The 19,024-nt window shown below is 36.5% G+C and overlaps 2 protein-coding genes across 7 annotated transcripts; one reads left to right on the forward strand and one right to left on the reverse strand.

Moving 5' to 3' along the window:
* The first annotated feature begins 22 nt into the window (after positions 1 to 22).
* On the forward strand, positions 23 to 9,214 carry TRMT13 (tRNA methyltransferase 13 homolog). 4 transcript variants are annotated; one of them, XR_009959171.1, is made up of 12 exons: positions 23 to 173; positions 306 to 352; positions 451 to 517; positions 1,150 to 1,212; positions 1,341 to 1,410; positions 1,872 to 1,978; positions 2,943 to 3,110; positions 3,420 to 3,492; positions 4,420 to 4,494; positions 5,410 to 5,839; positions 7,067 to 7,337; positions 7,628 to 7,684. XR_009959171.1 is itself a non-coding variant. In XM_062581990.1 (11 exons), exons 1-11 carry the CDS (start codon positions 60 to 62, stop codon positions 7,797 to 7,799), a joined length of 1,386 nt encoding a protein of 461 aa, XP_062437974.1. In that variant the 5' UTR covers positions 23 to 59; the 3' UTR covers positions 7,800 to 9,214. The 4 variants fall into 4 exon arrangements, 3 of the variants coding, with proteins under 3 accessions (XP_062437974.1, XP_062437976.1, XP_062437975.1); XM_062581990.1 differs by lacking the exon at positions 7,067 to 7,337 and having other exon boundaries at positions 7,628 to 9,214; XM_062581992.1 differs by lacking the exon at positions 7,628 to 7,684 and having other exon boundaries at positions 7,067 to 7,495.
* On the reverse strand, positions 5,822 to 18,331 carry LRRC39 (leucine rich repeat containing 39). 3 transcript variants are annotated; one of them, XM_062581994.1, is made up of 10 exons: positions 18,128 to 18,329; positions 16,560 to 16,618; positions 15,953 to 16,155; positions 14,743 to 14,848; positions 13,494 to 13,650; positions 12,815 to 12,951; positions 11,089 to 11,234; positions 10,562 to 10,714; positions 8,949 to 9,088; positions 5,822 to 8,141 (listed from the first exon to the last, which is right to left on the reverse strand). In XM_062581994.1, exons 3-10 carry the CDS (start codon positions 16,075 to 16,077, stop codon positions 8,086 to 8,088), a joined length of 1,020 nt encoding a protein of 339 aa, XP_062437978.1. In that variant the 5' UTR covers positions 16,078 to 16,155; positions 16,560 to 16,618; positions 18,128 to 18,329; the 3' UTR covers positions 5,822 to 8,085. The 3 variants fall into 3 exon arrangements, with proteins under 3 accessions (XP_062437978.1, XP_062437979.1, XP_062437977.1); XM_062581995.1 differs by lacking the exon at positions 16,560 to 16,618 and having other exon boundaries at positions 13,494 to 13,611; positions 18,128 to 18,331; XM_062581993.1 differs by lacking the exon at positions 16,560 to 16,618.
* Positions 18,332 to 19,024: the final 693 nt, after the last annotated feature.

Raw genomic sequence — 19,024 nt, forward strand, 5'->3', positions numbered from 1 at the left:
GGAGGAGGAGCCTCAAGATGGAGGCCGACCCGGCGGCCGCAGAGGCTCCTGGGACGGCAATGGCCGCGCCGGAGCCGGGACGGTGCGCCTACTTCGTGGAGAGGAAGAAGCGGTTCTGCAGGATGGTGCCGGCTTCCGGGCGCCGCTTCTGCGGGGAGCACGGGCAGCAGGAGGTAGGGGTCGCCGGGCAGGCCCCTTCTGCGGCGAGGAAGGCCGGGCGGGCGGGGGCGCCGCGGCGGGCGTGCTGCCGCTCCGCGGCTTTGCTGAAGTGGCAGCGCTGGTTAATGCTCTTCCTTGTAAACTAGAAAGAAAATGATAGAAAAAGGATCCCGTGCCCTCTTGATCCAAAACAGTAAGTACCTGCAAATACAATTCCTTTTATTTTTTTTTAATCAGCGACGTTCGCGTTGTAAATACTGTCACTTACATTTCTTTCCACTTGGATTTTAGCACTGTATACGAAGACCAACTACAAAAGCATTTAAAAAAGTGTAATTCAAGAGAGAAGCCAAAGCCAGTAAGTGCAGCGGGAACCCAGCACCGCTTTGTCTCAGAGTTAAGACTCCAAACGTGACGGCGCTGCGTAGATTGATCGTGGTGATGGCCGCCACAAACAAGAAAACAGCAATCGTAGGGAGCGCTGCGAAAGGGCGAGTGCCGGCTGCAGCGGGCTCCCCGAGCAGCGCTCCGCCTCCTCCAGGCCCTCTCCCACTGCTGTTTGCTGCAGCTGTTCGGTTCTCTTAGCTATGGACAAAACCGCTGAATTTGCTTCTCTCAAAAACGTTCTCAGAGAGCAGCCACTCACAGGGCCTCCAAATCTTTTGTTTTAGAGGCTCGGTGAGAGACTGATTTCAGGAAGCAAAATGAGCAGTCGCCTGCCCCAGCCACCTGCTGCTTGGCTGCAGCTAGGCTGGCCCTTGCTGACACTGCTGAGGGAGGGATGTTAAATCTTGTCAAAATGTGTCAGAGTTGTCACTGCTACTGGGGATTCAGGATCAGACCTTTTCCTAGGAAAACAGAATTTTCTTTGGAATTTCTTCGTTTGCAGTGGATTCCTACTGCTATGCACCTTGTGGCAAAACACTTAAGAACTTAGCTTTTTGCTTCATGGTAATAAACAGAATCAGATTTATTTTCTTTCTTTTAAAGGTCTACTTTGTTCAAGATATTAATGCAGGTTTAAAAGATGTAGCAGAAATACCAGAAATACAAGTGAGTGCATTTATCTGCTCTAAAGCTTGATCCTTATATAATATGTTGCAATTTGTCATATAACTAAAACACTGGCAAAAATAAAAGCCTTGTATTTATCTGTTTGTTTTTCTTTTTTTTATATGCAGATACCTATCTCTTCTCTATCTAAAGAAGAACTGGGGGCCTTAATTACCAAGTTGAAAAAAGCAAGTAATGGTGAGGTTATTTCTGATGGAAAATAAGATGTTTTAAATAGAACTGATTAAGTATTCCGTTGTTTTTGCTGTTAAGTATCAGTGAGGATAAAAGGTTAATACAGATGCATACATTTGGCTCCTAACATATCTAGAATAATTATCATTAAGATGTAGGCAATCTTCATAGCTAAATTTTACTCAGAAGAATAAAATAGATTGAGAGAATGGTAAAACATTGATCATTCCTTCATATAGCTTATTTCCCCACTTTTTTGTTTTTGTTTGTTCTCACTCAAATATCAGTAGAGATAATAATGCAGCTCTCTTATAAACATCTGATGATAGATTCATGCTCCCTACAGTCTGTTCTATTAGTGCCACAATTTAGGCTCATGTCTGAACATTTTAACATACATGTTAAAAAAACAGAAACCTTTGAAACTGGAAACCTATACCTAAAAGGTTTGCATTTGCATACAGGCTTGGAACTTCACCTTAAAGAACAAATACTGACCCATCAGTCTTTACAAGAAGCCCTAAATGACCCAAAGAATGGAGAATCTGCTTTCAAACACTTGAAACAACAGGTATAGTCATTCTCTTACTAATAGCTACAGATATCTTTTAAAAATATAGACATACAGCTGTGAATTCCAACCATTGTGAGTGCATAATACTAGTCACTTCATATAGAGGAAATCTGATATGCTTGTATGCTCTTCAAATACTACCTTGTATGTAGAATCTAGGCATAGCTGCTTTACTGTTAAGTGTTAGTAACAAAAGTTTATTATGATCCTGAATGTGTAGGGTTCTTCTGAGTTATTTATATATTTTTATTTTATGTTGATTGACAATAAATTCAAGCTACAAAGGTAAAATAGTGTATTCACTAAGAAGTAACAGGATTTTCTTTTACCTTTTTTTTTCCTTTGGTAAGACATGAGACTAAATTTCCCAGGTGTGTAACAGATGCATAAAAAGAAATAGCCTGGCTTTCCCTTCTGACCTTTTTCATGTATATAATAATAGGAATTTTGAGGGAGACAGATGGTATACTGTAGCAAAACAAAGTTTTGGGAAGAAAAAAAATATGAGAGAAATGTCTCTCTTCTACTTCTTCCCTGCCTTTACTTTCCTTTCCATTGCACTAAAAAAATGCATAACCGTGACAGTCAGAGACAGAGCTCTGAAGGCAGTGATGCTTCACAAATGTCCCATGCAATACCCATATTTTAGATGGCTACTTTGAGAATCAGCAGTGAACAATACTGTAACATGAACTTGATCCCCAAAATCCATTATAAAAGCTTCTGAGTAGTGTTCTGTGGGAAGTAGAAGAAGAGCAGCATGATGCTGATTAGCTAAAACTTCTAATCCCTTTCTTCTGTACATACAAGATCTTTCCTTTACTGTCATAGAAGAGGTGTCAGGAGTTATCACAGAATAGAACTTGAAGAAGCATTCTGTGGTTTGGGGAAATAATATTTTTTTCTAGAAGACCACAGTATATATTTTCTTGATTTATAAATAATTCTTTGAAGTTTGTAGGCTTCTATTTTAGGTAACATGGAAAAATTACATTTGCTTGGTCCAGGAAGATGTTTTGTTGAGTTTGGAGCTGGGCGAGGAAAGCTGTCTCATTGGGTGGACATTGCCTTGCAAAATGCTGAAAACGTTCAGTTTTTGCTTGTGGAAAGAGCAACTACAAGATTCAAGGTAAGCTAGAATACTGTCACATTAACAGAATATAATTTTTGAACTGTTCTTACTTAAGCCTTTTTTTTTTCCAAAAATAATGAAGTGACCTACCTCTGTCAGATAAAGCCTCTTAAAAATTTTAGAAGTGTGATTGTCTGCATTCTATACTTTGTCAATAGTAATCTTGTTAGAAAAAAAGAATCTTGGTGTCTCATGTTGAAAACATGCAAATATGATTTGAAAAGGACAAAGGCAAGTATTGATAACTGCAGCAAAATTATAATTCTTAGTGGCCAGTGCTACTTAATCATAGTTCTTTTTATGCAGGTGGATGGAAAACATAAAAGGAGAGATTCCATATTTGAAAGGCTTCAAGTTGACATTCAACACTTATGCTTAAGTAAGTTCATTCTCAGCTTGTATAATTCTGAGATACAGGCTTGATTATGGATTTTGAAAACCAGAGTCCACGATCCATTTCTGTATAGTATGCATAAATTTAGCTGTTTTTTGAAGATTCTCAGTGTTTTTTTGGACATGTTAATAATATGTTTCTATCTTTAAATTATTAAATGGGAGATTTACAAATTTCTGCTTGGATACATTTATAGGATCTAATTATAGGTAAAAAACACCAACACACACAAAAAAACCCTTTTTAAAGGTTTTTAGAAGTTGCAGGATTATACACCTTTGCATTGTTTACTTTAGCTGTGCAGAATGAAGTGAATCTCAAATATTACTGCAGAACCTGTGAAGAATATGTGGGAACACCTGTCAACAGGAGATGTGTTAAAGTCATGCTTATGCTTCATAGGTAGTATAGAAGGCCTGGAACGGTTAAATGGATAAAAATAACTATCTTAATCAGCATAATACAAAATCTTGTATTTCAAGTAGTGTGTTTTAATAAAAGGCAAAGTATTTATATTAATATTTAGCTGGCACTAATCTCCAGATTACAGATAATTCTGTTAAGGAAAATCAGTCCAAAGTTCTCTGATGCATCATTTTACTGTTATATCTTACTGCTATTCAGCTGCTTGGAAACAAAACTGTTTTGATTCAAAACAGCATTACAGTACATTCTTTGTCTTTGGATAATGTTGAGTTCTTTAAGAAAAAGAACATGCTTCTCAGGCATAGCATATAATTCTCTTCACTTGTGTTAGAAAATTAATTTTCCCTTTGATAGCTTATAAATGTCTGCCCTTTCTATGTACAGACCACTCTAGTTTTAGTAGTGGTAAGCATTTATTTATTTTTGTACTAAGTGTGCTGAAATTATAATATTGGGGCTTGTTTTCTGTGTGTTTATTTGTTTCAGATAAGGTACCTATTTTAGAGGAAAAAAAACTACCTGTGGTAGGAATTGGGAAGCATTTGTGTGGTGCTGCCACAGGTATGAATTATATATGTATTAACTACCAAAAGTTATGGTGCTCAATCTTATAATCTGACTGGAATGATCTTTCAAACAGTTTTATAATGCTTTTCTTTCCCTCTAGCCCTTTGTTGGTGAATGTAGCTGATAATATTCTAAATATCTATTGACTTATTGGAATAGTGACTGGATAATAGTAGTCACAAGGCTACTCTGAATAGGAGTAAAAGCTTACTAGTTTCATAGAGTAAATCAAAGAATAGCTGAGGGTTTTTTTTCATGTATTCATCAACCACTGAAAGTATCCTTTTCTTATACTGTGATCTCTATCCTGAAATGTTTTTCTTTCTAAAATTCGAGTGGCTCTATTTGAGCACATATCCCAAGTGAGATCCACACATGAGAAGAACATTGTATTGTCCTGATAATTTTCAACTAATGCATTTTTTTTTCTAATGTTATATCCCTAGTAAGTGGAAAAAGACATCTCAAATATGCCATAGCTGTATGCACCTATAAGTACTATTACAAAGATGGTGCCATCAAGCATTTAAGAAGCGTATGTGCACATTAAATGTTTGACATCAAGGATGCAGTCTGTTTAGAGCAAATATTTGCATGTTCTACAGGGAGGAGATTCTCTTACATTAAGCCAATCTGTTAACCAAACTATATCTAATAGACTTGGTAGAACAAATATTCAATGCAGTTAACCATTACTAGATCCACAAGTCTCATAACATTCATTTAATGTTTCAGGTTTTCATGTTCTTGAAGTATGCTTGCAATTTTTAAGTTATCTTCAAATTGTCGTTTTTTGTTTTTTCTTCTTTGTACGAAGAACATTCCCAACCATTATACAGCCTGTATAAATAGTGGCACAGTGTTCATCACTAGATTTTTTTTTTCATTACATCTATTTTTTTCCCCCAGATCTTGCTTTGAGATGTTTGGTTGAAAGTTACACAACTTGCTGTGATGGAGAAAATGAAGAGCCTGAACCAAAACGCTCTAAGAGCGATAAGATAGAGGTGGTTTCCAGCAGTTCTATTGATAAAGAAAGGAACAAAAAGGATACATTAGAAAACTCTCCTAAGCCTGTAGCTGGAATCGTTATTGCATTATGTTGCCATCACAGGTGTGACTGGACACATTATGTAGGCAGAGAGTTCTTTAAATCAGTAGGACTTGGTCCAGTAGAATTTCATTATTACCAGAGAATGAGCAGCTGGGCCACTTGTGGCATGCAAGAAAGCATAACCAAAGCCTCTAAGAATGAAGAGAGTGAAGATCAAACTCACAACACAGAAGAGCATGACCAAGCATACAGTAAAACAGAGGGCAGTTCTGATACTCTGCAACGGTAGGTGATTTTTTTTTCTAGCATATGAACTCTTACAGAAAAGCAAAATTATGCATCGTGCTAGATGAAATAGTTGTGGGTTCTGCCTATTGCCTCTTGTCCTGTCACATGGGACAACTGAAAAGAGTTTGTGCCTGTCCCCTAGCCACTCTGTCTTCAGGTACTTATTGATAAGATCCCCCCTCAGTCTTCTCTTCCCCAGGCTGAAGAGGCCCAGCTCTCACAGCCATTCCTCGTAGGGCAGATGCTCCAGCCCTCTGATCATCTTCGTAGCCCTACGCTGGACTCTCTCCAGTAGCTCCATGTCTCTCTTGTACTGGGGAGCCCAGAACTGGACACAGGACTTGAGATGAGGCCTCACCAGGGCTCCCTCCTCCCTTGACCTGCTGGCAACACTCTTCCTAATATGCATGCCAGGATACCATTGGCCTTCATGGCCACAAGGGCACATTGCTGGCTCATGGTCAACCTGTCACCCACCAGCACTCCCAGGTCCTTCTCTGCAGAGCTGCTCTCCAGCAGGTCAGCCTCCAGCCTGTACTGGTGCCTAGGGTTATTTCTCCCTAGGTGCAGGACTCTGCACTTGCCCTTGTTGAACCTCAGGAGGTTCCTCTCTGCCCAGCTCTCCAGCCTGTCCAGGTCTCTGAATGGCAGCACAGCCCTCAGGTGTGTCAGCCACTCTTCCCAGCTTGGTATCATCAGCAAACTTGCTGAGGAGGCACTCTGTACCCTCATCTAGGTCACTGATGAAGAAGTTGAACCAGTACTGGGCCCTGGGGGACACCACTAGCCACAGGCCTCCAACTGGACTCCACGCCACTGATGACGACCCTCTGAGCTCTGCCTTTCAGCCAGTTCTCAATCCACCTCACTGTCCACTCGTCTAACCCACACTTCCTGAGCTTATCTAGGAGGATGTTATGGGAGACAGTGTCAGAAGCCTTGCTGAAGTCAAGGTGGACAATGTCCACTGCTCTCCCCTCATCTACCCAGCCAGTCATTCCATCATAGAAGGCTATCAGGTTGGTTAAGCAGGATCTCCCCTTGGTGAATCCATGCTGGCTACTCCTGATCACCTTCTTTTCCTCCCTATGTCTGGAGATGACGTTCAGAACGAGCTGTTCCATCACCTTCCCAGGGATGGAGGTGAGGCTGACCGGCCTATTGTTGCCTGGGTCCTCCTTCGTGCCTTTTTTGAAGACTGGAGTGACGATGGCTTTCTTCTAGTCCTCAGGCACCTCTCCAGTTCTCCGTAACTTTTCAAAGATGATGGAGAGCAGCCTGGCAACAACATCTGCCAGCTCCTTCAGTACCCGTGGGTGCATCTCATCTGGGCCTATGGATTTGTGAATGTCAGGCTTGCCCAGAAGGTCTCTGGTCCTATCCTCCTCAACCAAAGGAAAGTCTTCCCTTCTCCGGACTTTTTCCCTCATGTCCAGGCTACAGGATTCATGAGGGCTGCCCTTAGCAGTGAAGGCTGAAGCAAAGAAGGCATTCGGTAATTCTGCCTTCTCTGTATCCCTTGTCACCAGGGCCTCCGCCCCATTCAGTAGTGGGCCCATATTTTCTCTAGTCCTCCTCTTGCTACTGATGTATTTGTATTTGCAATGGACATACATTTCAAACTATTTAGACAGCTATGTTTGCTTTAGTTGAAATGCACTTAAAGTGATTTATTTTTCTAAGCTTAACTGCTAAAGTTAGTTAATGAAACTATTCCTCTAATATATGCTGTCCTTTTCTCCCTGCCCTTTTTCTTTCTTTCTTTCTTTTTCTTTTTTAAACTAGGCTACTTACTGTTGAAGAGCGAAAGGAGATAGGTTGCCTCTGTAAACTGTTGATTGACCATGGACGGATTGAATATTTACAACAAAGAGGATATAAGGCTGCATTACAGCATTATACAGAGCCTGCTGTGTCCTTGGAGAATGTACTATTGACAGCTGTCCCAATGCAGTAGAGCCAGCTACGTGATAGGAAGTAGATTTGGAATTGGTAGAAAACAAATTACAAAGTTTACTGGATTATTAAAAACATACTCACACATTCAGTGCTTACAGGAAACCCGATCAAGTCTTTCCTGAAGCCAGGAAAAGGTGTTAAATTTCCCAGTTTCACTGGGAATTGCAACTTTGCAACCCAGTTCTCATCAATGGGAAAATACTTGAATACTTGAAATTTCTTGTAGAACCCGTTGTTAGGAAGAAGTGTATTTGATACTTTCTTCCAATTCATGGTTACATTCTTTATTCAATAGCATTTGTGGTAGAAGAAGGATCAACAGTGCAACTTTCCAGATTTTCTGAAAAACAAATGGGTTAAAAATAAAGAGGAGTTAAAATATTTATTTTGCTTCCAATTTGAAGTTCAGGAAAGCTATGTATTTCCTCTTTAAATTATTTAAATGTGCCTAGATACTTATTGCATAAGCTCATGCTACTAAGGAAATCTGTTAAGGAAGAAAACTTATTAGAAACTGGCAGTCATCTTGACAAGGGATGCTAATTTTATGCTAATAAAAATGTTTTTAAATAATAAATTTGCTAATTTTAACTTACATTTATGAAATATTGTTAAAGACAAACTGTTTTAGATAGAGTTCTAAAATCAAAAGCATTTTAGTCATTCATTTTTTAAACCATGATGTAGAGAGCGAAGATGATAGAAAAAACTTTCTATCTTCAGCAAGTGAAGTTCTCTGCAAGTAACAAAGCTGCCACTTGCATATCTGTTCCAAAGTGCTCATTTTCATCTGTTACTGCAACCTTTGAACATGGAAAGAAGTTTAATGTAGCTGTTATCTTGGGGATTACTAGAAGCATTGTTTTTGTCATAGCGATTTGGAAGTGGTTTTTTGTTTGTTTGTTTTTAATTGACTGAATTTTCTGTCAGAGACAGACCTAAAATGACCTGCTTTGCCAGGGGCTTTTAAAGGAGCATTCCTGCCCTCAATACAAACCTGTTAAACCTGTTCGCAGATTTAGGGAAAATGTATTTATTAAGAAGATTCTTCATGTTTCATTTTTATATGTATTCTTTTTTTTATCCAGTTTATGCTTCCCTTCCTCACTGTATTCTATAGGGATTAGAATTAATAAAAACATCATACCTGCTTTCTTTAGTGATTCCTGAATATACAAGTGCATGAATTCAATGCCAAACTTTTCCCGTTCCTCCTCCTCTTCTGCATCCTCACATGGAGGGAGTGTTATCTCCAACTCCAGTGGGTTGTCTCTGAAGTTGACAAACCTGACAATTCATCAGAAAGAGTTACTCTTGCAGTTGGTTTTGTTCAGAGAGAACAACTCTTTTGAAATTGAATTAAGATTTATTAAATAGCATTTTTGAACAAAATAAAATAATTTTAATGGTAATTTTCCCAGTGCAGTCTTAAACCTGTTTTGTTCTATTAAGAACACCAGTACGTTAGTACTATTAAGTAAACTAAGCTAAGAAGACTTCTTAGAATAATAGCAACTGATTGATAGGGAATAATATTGCAGGCCTCAAATTTTGTCTGCAGGTTTGCCCCGTAGTGTCAGCCTTACTGAGCTTTCACAAAGAGATGAGTGGTTGAGAACAAGAATGCAACTGCTTGTGTCTTCCCATCCTTGCAAGGCAGTAGCCAGTCCTGTCTGCCTCTGGTTTTGGACCATTTCCGTCAGCTGTTCCATGCATATGTGGGCTTGACTGCACTCCTGATGCTTTCCTCACAGGCTCTTTGCTACAGAATGCCTAGAATAATATTTTTGTCCCATCCCTACTTGTCCAGATAAGCCTCAGGAGAGAGATATGTCACTACTTCAGAAAAACAAACCTCTACTTCCATTAATTTTAGAACAATTGCCCAGAGACATTTAAGATTAAAGCCACAAAAAGCATCTCTCTCCCTCTCTCTCTCACACTCCCCCCCCCCCCAACATTACATCTGGGGCAGCTTTGATTGTGTATGCTTGTTAAAAGGGATGCTCCTTGGCCTGAATCTCCTTCCAAAATGGTCTGAAAACAGAGGAATTGCCTTACTGGATTAGACATGATATAGTTAGACTAGTATTCATTCTCCACTTCAGAAGAAAATACAAATAACAGGAAATTTGCCATTGCAGTGTACAAAATAATCTCTTCACTACAGAAGTTTCTTTCTGATTTTATCAGTTAACAATTTATATATATATACACTATATATATATAAAATATGTATTTTTATATGTTTAAGTTTTTCAAATCCAGTCCAGGAGAGTTTCATCCATATCCTAGTAGCTAATCCCTTTTGTTTAATTCTGAATGCTTGGCTTTTCATGCTTTTTTGCCAAGAGTGCCAAAGTTCTACTTTTTATTAGTTTTATGCTCTTCACATATTATTATTGCTCCTGGCTCTTGGGTTTAGACTGAATATTAAATGGCCTATTAGAAGTGGGAATTTGGACCTTTCAGAGATGAGAAAACATTAAACAATCTCCTTTTACCTTTGATGCCATGACAGTAACAACTTATTTCTTTAAATGGGTTGTGCTACACAAAGCTTTATTGACCAGATCCTCAACTGCTGTGAATTTGTGCAACTGTGTTGATTTGTATAGAGTTGTGCCCATCTTTACAACTGAGGGTGTGCCTTTTCTATCTCCACTTCCTTAGATACCACACTGTGACATTACAACTCAAGGGAGACCTTAAAACTTAGCTTCTAGTACTTTTATCTGGATTTTTGTTGTTTTTACTTACCTTAGATTTGTCATGTGCTTCATACAAGCAGGAATATCCTTAAGTCTGTTGTTGCTGAGAACAAGCGTACTCAGGTTTTTCATATTGCCAATGGATTCTGGCAAAGAGTGTATCTCATTCCTTTGGAGCCATAAAGTATGCAGATTTTCCATTCTGTAATAGATATTTGCACAATCAAGATTTAGAAAATTAATCTTACTAGTTATTAATACAGAATAATTTAACACTCATATAATGGTCTCAAAAAGAATACTGCAATGTTCAGGAAAAAAGCAAATCCAAGATAATCATCTAAATCGTTTCCTGAAAATTTCTAAAACAAAATCATTTAACTTGATAACCAATACTGAACTCATTAGTTATTTATTGAATAGACTATTCCATTTTATCAGAAATACCACATTAGGGATGACAAATCTTATTTTGCTGTGAAGTAAACATTAAAATTTTGTCATTTTTTGAAATAAAATTTAATCATAAGAATTTCAATGCAATGGAATTCAGGCTAAAATGCGAGTTTTATTTACCTGTCAACTGCATCAGGAAGCTCCTGGAGTTTATTTCCTCCCATATCTAACCATTCTAGACTTGGCATATTGAGAAGAACTGAAGGGATGGTAGTAAACCGATTCATGCACAAGTCAACATGTGAAAGCTTTTTTAAATCACTGAGCTGAAAAGAAAGGAAGATTTAATGTAGGTTTGTATAGATGTTCCATTACTGCTGTGATTTAATGATGCTGACTGAAAGACACAATTTAAAAGCATTAAAAAAAGAAAGAAAGAAAGAAAGAAAAGACTCCTGGTGTCTGAATGGTTTTTGAGTTGCATTAGCTGGTATTACCTAACAATTACAGTACTCACCTGGAAGGTTAGGTAGGTAGGTTTGAATCTGCTCAGGCAGAAGAACTTTATCTCCCACCTGGTCATGGGTTCACTAACTACTGAGAAGCTGAAAGTCATGACTACAATGTAGGTATACCCCAAAACTTGAGAAGAAACAGAATTTAAAGAAATTCCTCAGTGTTTCCTGCAGTTCAGGTAATTCTCCACTCAATTTTTTATGAATCAAACATTTAGTTTTTTATAGATCAAATTGTATGGACCGTGTGGACTACGGATTTTTTAGAGGAAGCTTAGATACTTTCAGTGCTGTGAAGTCTATGATTATGACAAGACATTCTAAAAATTAAGGATCACATGATTCAGTATTGCAACACGTAAGTCCCTTGGTGAATCAAGCTTTCAGGTGCTTTTTTACTGTTTAAGTGATACAATAACATTATTGCATATTGGTCCAACTGAATACCACTCAAGTATGTATAATTAAGGCTAAATTTAAACTATATAGCTCAGGTATTCACACCACCACAGTCTCATCAGGACAGAAATAAGTATTTGCTACCATTTTAAAAGCTATTGCTCTACATTATATCATGTAAATTGTATCCACATGGATTTATTGAATATTGGATTCTGATTAATAGTATACATTTTCATTTGAAGATTTTTTGTTATGTTTTACTGTTTAGACCGAATTCTGTGAGGTGCTGAGCACTATCAACCATTATCACCACTGCTTTTTAAATAAATTCAGATGAGTAAATGGCTTTACATATTTGGCCTCTCTATATCCAAGAGACTAATACTTAGAGATGCAGGTCTCTTTCACATCTAGGTCAGCCCAAATTAGAGCCCAACTGTAGGTGAGCAAGCATTTTTATTCTTTCTTAATTGCTTTCAACATCTTCTCAGAACAAAGTTAGATCGACTCTTTGTGCATAGGTGGTTATCTAAATCACATAATTTTTTTCATTAAAGTGTTAAAGACATTGTTAAGACTTGTTAAAGACACCTATAATTGTATGACGGCAGAATGAATTTGTATTCTCAACTTTAAAAGGGTACTTCTCTGTGCCAAAGGGTCAGATCTCTACTGCAGTATATCACCAAAGACCTTCAGCCTCAACAAATTAACACCAAGTGTTTCACTGTCCTTTATATGCTCTACCAAGCCATTTATCTGGGCAAAATAAAGATTGTCTCCTGCAAGTTTTCAGGTATGTGCATCTCCTTATTATGTGGCTTCAGTCTGATTATTCATATAAATATTGGTCATATATGTGTTTCTGTGGAGCAGTTGTGAAATTAGGGTATTAAAACAAATCTGAAAACACAGAGTCCAACTTTTAATGAGACTCCTTCTTGGATAAATTCAAAATACACATTTAAAAAACCCTGTCTTTCCCAAACCTGAGGAGGAAGATCACAGATACTCCTGTTAACAGCCAGTTCCAATCTTTCCAGACTGATGCAGTTACTTATTTCCTTAGGAACAGATTTAATTCTATTGTAACTGAGAAGCAGCTCTTGGAGGCTAGTCAGCTGGCCTGCAGAGAGCACAAATCAAAAAGAATGAACCTGGATATTTACTGCATCTGAAATAAAAGATTAATTTTTTTGTGTTATCTTAGTATCATAATACAAGTGCTCTGTGTTCTCACTGAAGAAAAGATGCACTGAAATTCGAGTGGTAGTACTTGGGGACTTTTTAGTACAGAACTGCACTCCAGTTAAGTACTACAGAAAGAATTACAAGCACAGGCAACTCATGCTGAGTTCAGAACATGAAGCCTGTTTTTCACTATCACTTTCTAAATTGGGTTCTCTCTTGTCTAGTATCTGGTGTGTTTACAAGCTTTTTCCTCATGGGGAGCTTCAATAACATGTTTCCTCCATCTGGCCATCTGTATTTTCATGTTTTTAGGATCTCAGTGGCTTTTAGATAGCTATCTCACTATCAAATTTACGTGATCTGTTTTCTAACTACCCAGCAGGATGGTTAGAGAGACAAGGTGCACAAAAATAGCATGTTTGCACAAGCTTAATTTTCTTAGAAAAGCGGGTTAAAATAAAAGAAAGCACAGCTCACCAATTTCTTTAGGTATACTTTCAATTGAATTCCGTGATAGATCCAGAACAACAAGATTTTGAAATCTCCCAATGAACTGAGGTATTTTCTGTAAACTAGTTCTGTGGAGATGCCATTCCTGGAGATGGATTAGTTTCAGTAAGCAAGAAGGTAGTGTCTAAGACAAGAAATACAAATCAGAAGAAATTTTTCTTAGTACATAATACTAATAGGTTTTAAAATAGTATTTTTGGGGAAACATTAACGGTTAATATTGTCCTATAAATAATAAATTGTTCCTTCATTCTAAAAAGTACTCAATCAATGTGGGTCATTCTGACCACAGATTTAAGCAGACCACTTTTTGCTCTCAGGATTTACATATCTACACTACTGTCATAACTTGAAAAGCCTCAACTTTTTTTTTCCTTTTTTTTAAACATAGCAAATATAACTGAAGATGTAACAGCTCTAACAGCTTTTTGCTTTTCAAGGTGGTCTAAATTGTATTTCCTATTCTGTTAAGGAAAACAGTGAGCATCTGAGAGCAGAGTGATAGAAAAACTACAGTGTTTATATGAAACAAGTTCTTAACAGGGAACAGAGCTTCCCTGTGCTGGCCTAAGGATCACCAGAGTACTGCTGGATGGGGCCATCACTCTGTCACTGGCCTCAACATGATCTAATTCTCTTCATTGCACAGTAACTGGCTTCTGCATTTCTGTGTTGGTGAATCTACCAGGTCTGTAGCTTAGAAGAGATTTTTAGATTCCTCTCTGTTATTGAATATATAGTTACCTATTTCCCTTCATCAGAAACAGTAACAATAGTATTCTGGGAATCTACTGGTTAATTTTCATTTTTAGAAAGAGAAAGTAACACCAAGAAATTTTTTCATGCATCTTACCACAGAGGTTTTTCACACTGAAATATTCTAGTAGTTCCAATGTGTTAATAAAACTAATATTTACCTAAATAAACTCATAATTTAAAATATAATTAAATTCTAATGCAGAAAAGCCTTTTGGGCCATATGTTTTGTAGAGTAATACTTAATATTTGAGAATAAAAATCAGCTTGCTTTTACACTGTCATAGCAACAGCACCTCTCAGTTCATTGTTAGCAGAGCATACTGTGAGCAATTCATAGATTAAAATCAGTGTAACTGTGAATGTAAAGATGTAAACAGTACACCTTTTTTAATGCATCCATTATTCAACTCAAGCAACGTTCACTCCCTTCAACAACAAGCAGCAACATCGACACTACCTTCCATTCTTCTTCCTCTATCCTTAAAATTGCTCTCCCATCTTCATTACTAACTTTTTCTTTAAGCTTTGCTAAAGTGGCTTTCTCTTCCCAGACAAGTATTAGTCTATAAAGGAAAGAAGATCTGTCAGTGAGGCAACTATACAGTCAATAATTACTATCCATTGTTTTCTAGAACAACAAAAAAACAATAGTCTTTTTGGATGTCAAACAAGCACTTACTTTACCTGGATGCTAGATATAATATTAATTGAGGGAAGGCTGGGACATAAAGTAATATTTGGTTGAAGTAATTCAAAGGAATTCTAATATTTTGCAGCTCAGTATAATTGTTCTTCAAATCCACCCAGTTTCAGGAAAGGCATGACTCAATTCAGTTTTATCACATTTCAGCAGGGCAATAGAAATACAAAGTTATGCAAAATCATGGTTCCAAGGCCAATCATTTCGAAGCAACCTCTTAAACAGAAAGCCTCCAATTCTGCCAAATGTAGAGTGCTATCAAAGAAAATCAGCTAGGCATTTAGTGTGTTTTCCAAAGGAAATCTATGCAATTATGTTAATTCTCATTTTTTCTGCTTGCATTTTCCATTAGTAACTTTTGATTTTGTTATTCAATTTCAAACACATCTAACAAATGAGGAAGGGCTTCAAAGATGTTGAATTTCTTCACATTTCACAAAATAGCTGACCAAAGAGAAGACCCAGTGACCTTGTTAATGCCTCCACTGAGAAGAAAACATTAAAAATTCTATCTCCGCTAGTTAGGGTTTCTACACCGGAGAGGGATTTTACAATCTGTATTTTTTTTTACAGCAGTTTTATCAATGAAAATGTTGAACATTCAGTGGAGAGTATTTCAAATAATCAGTTGCGGTTCACAGACTATAAAAACAAATTAAAAATTTCTTTATATTATTGTAGCTGCATTAAGAAAAGGTACTGCTCCTTAGTATATACCCTGGTGGATTGTAGCTGGTGGATGTATGTATATGCTGCTTTTTTTTTTTTTTTTTTTTTTTTTAAGACAGAACACAATTCATTTGATCTGAAAATACTGAAATACTGATAGATTTTCACCAGTAGAAATTCTGCTAAAGATTGCAGAATTAGATTCTCCATGAGTTTGAAAACTCCAGTTATATTCTTCTGTAATGTAACAAGAATATGGTCTAGCTTTTTACAGACCAAAGGTATACAATTTACCTACCTTCCTGCAGACCTCTGTCTGAATTCCTTTTCTTTACGTAATTCATCATTTATTTTCTGTATTCTCACTTCCCAAAGGGTCTTCACAGCAGTGAATGATCCAACACAAACTGCAGTCTCAGTCATGATTCTTACATGTTCTGATTTAGTCACAGGGTCTGATTGTGAACTTCAGGCTCAATGCACCAGTACCAGCTGTACCAGCTACCAGATGGGAACAGTGACATGAAAATTAAAAAACTACCATTCTTACTTGATTTTATTATTAAATATAGTTAATGTACAGAGCTGACAGAATTTTACCAATTGTTTTTTCTTTACAAAATAAATAATTGCATCTAGTTAAACCTTCTCATAATAAAAATGAAGTTTAATTAGTTTTAAAAGTCAGTTTTCAATAAAATGATTGAACAATTAGCCAGAGTGACAGGAGGTCACTAAACCAACATATTAGTATGATTCAAAGATGTTTAAATAATAATATAAACAATGACATAAAATAAATTAGAAAGCAGAAGTAAATAAAACCGTCAATTTACATTGGATGTAAGTTAGCATATTTCAGTTGTTTTTTTATTATTATTATTTTATACTTAATAAAATGTTACCTTAGAAGATGGCTTTTATAAACTCTTTACACCTCTCTCTGAACCTCCATGTTACCCTCCTGAATGTCAGGATCCATATTGAAAAAAATACAATAAAATAAAATAAATCACGCTACAGTTTTGAAGTCATCTCTTCCTTGGTGAGATAATTATTTTAACTACATAGAAATGTTAGTGAACATTTCTATGTTCAAACTGGTGAGCATTCTATTTTATGTTTACCACTTACCTTGCTAAGGTCGTTATTTGTAAAACCTAATTATACTGAATCATTTAATAAAAATTAATAGGTAAGCAAATAATAAGAAATATAAATTGCTTTTATTGCTATAAATTTTATGCTGTTATAAGGATAGCATAAAATCAAACTACAATGCTTGAATAACAGAGCGTCTAGCCCAATACTTTGATATAAATGGTTCTTAATTGTTCTCTGTCTGTTAAGGGAAAGTGGCAGGATTTGATAGGTGACACAAATGGCATGCACAGCATGGCACAATGCAGTCTGGCATCTGCGTTCCTAAAAGGGGATTGAGATTTTTCCTGTAAAGAAAAATGCTATTTAGAGCTGTTTCATCTTCAGTTATATTTGCTGTGCTCAAAAAAAAAAAAAAAAAAAAAAAAAGGTGAGGCTTTTCAAATTGTGACAGAAATGCAGATATCTAAATCCTGCGAGCAAAAACTGATCTGCTTAAATCTATGGTTAGAATGACCCACACTGGTGCAGTACTTTTTAGAATGAAGGAAAGATTTATTATCTTTAGCACAATATTAAGTGTTAAGGTTTCCCCCAAAAATCCTATTTTAAAGCCTATTCATTCCTTCCCCTACATAAGCGTAATCATATTTATATGCTGCACTTTGAGGGATTAATTTCTCCTTCAGCAGTCCTCAGTAATTACCTTTCCTATTTCTCATCCCAATATGTAGCAGTAATGACTAAAACACTGTATGAAACTTTCTGCTCTGATTAGGGGCTGCAATTTAAATTGCCTTGTTTTTCAGGAGTAAGCTTCTACTGAGATTAACTGATCTAAATGATCTATCATTTCTCTTTGTTTACAGACATTTCTTAAACAATAAGCCTTTTAAGGCAGGAAAAAATGAATCTTTTTATATACATTGTGCAGAAAACAGACAATGAGGTACTAATCTCTAAAGAGGTATTTTTTGATACCTATACCACAAAAGACAGTATTTGACTATATAGTCAAGGCAGTACTTTTCTTTTTTCATCAAAGCTTACACTTGGCAACTCTCTCTTGCAGTGAAAAGCAGCTTACTTAATAAATAGTGCTTTAGAATCATGAAACATAAGAGACTCTACAAATAGGCTTCTCTTTTCAAGGAGTTTTAATTATTTAATAACAGGACTATCATCAAAAGCTTCTTGTTCTTGTATCTTATGATTTGCCAGGAAAATAAAAAAAAAACATAATAACTGTGCCAATGATTCAGAAGTAAATTCCCAAGTGTGACTGTCAAGCAACTGCGAACTTACTCCCATGTAACTAGATCTCTCAAAAACTTCACCATTTATCATTCAAATGAGTTTAAGAACAACTTACCTAATTTATTTGGGTTTTTCAAACATTTTCCATGACTCATTGCTTTCTGGGCAGGAGCAGAGGTAAGTTATGAATCTTGTCTGTACTGCTAAAACCATTTAAAACTCTCACTCAGACGCCAATGTAATATCAGCCTAGTTCTAATTTTAACCTGTGCTGAGAATAGAAGGTATCACGAGGCACTTCTGCAAAGCCCCCTGAGCTTTTACCACTCTTAACATCTCCCTAGTTTGCTGAACATGACTGGACCCTCCATAAATGGTTTATGGGATTAATAAAACTTACAAATTGTGAACAAAAAGAACAATGGAACATTTGCTATGCTCAATAATGAAAATTAAACAAGCTAGTTTTGAATTCAAAAGTGATAATTACTTGCTTTATTCTTCTAACACTCCTCTGCAAGATAACTGAGCCTCACAAAAATATTTAGTTAGTACTATAAAAGTGTTATTAAACAACAACATAAGTTAATTAGACTAGAAAAAATATTTTATTGCTAAGCATTTTACTAACTTCTTTTGCCTATGGAATTCTGAAGAATTTTAGTGCAAATTATCATCGTTCATACAGAAAAATAAACTTTATCAGATATTCAGAGGGGTTATTACTCTCTCCTGTTCATGTTTCCATTCATGAAATATTTTTTACGTTAGTTTTCTTCAAGAACCATTGAAGAAGATATAACAGAACAAATAATTCTTAGAATAAATCACCAATAAATATTAGAAGTGACTTGACAGTCCAGTTAGACTAATAGTTTTTAACTTTGTTATTACTTCTGGTGCTTTGAATCTTCTTCTTCACTGGAATAAAACAGATCATTCTTTGAGGCAGAAGTCATAAAACTGGATTGTTCTAACCAAGAATGCACTTAAGAGAGTAAAATGTGAAGTA

This window comes from Rhea pennata, chromosome 8 (assembly GCF_028389875.1).
Source record: "Rhea pennata isolate bPtePen1 chromosome 8, bPtePen1.pri, whole genome shotgun sequence".
Lineage (NCBI taxonomy): Eukaryota > Metazoa > Chordata > Aves > Rheiformes > Rheidae > Rhea > Rhea pennata.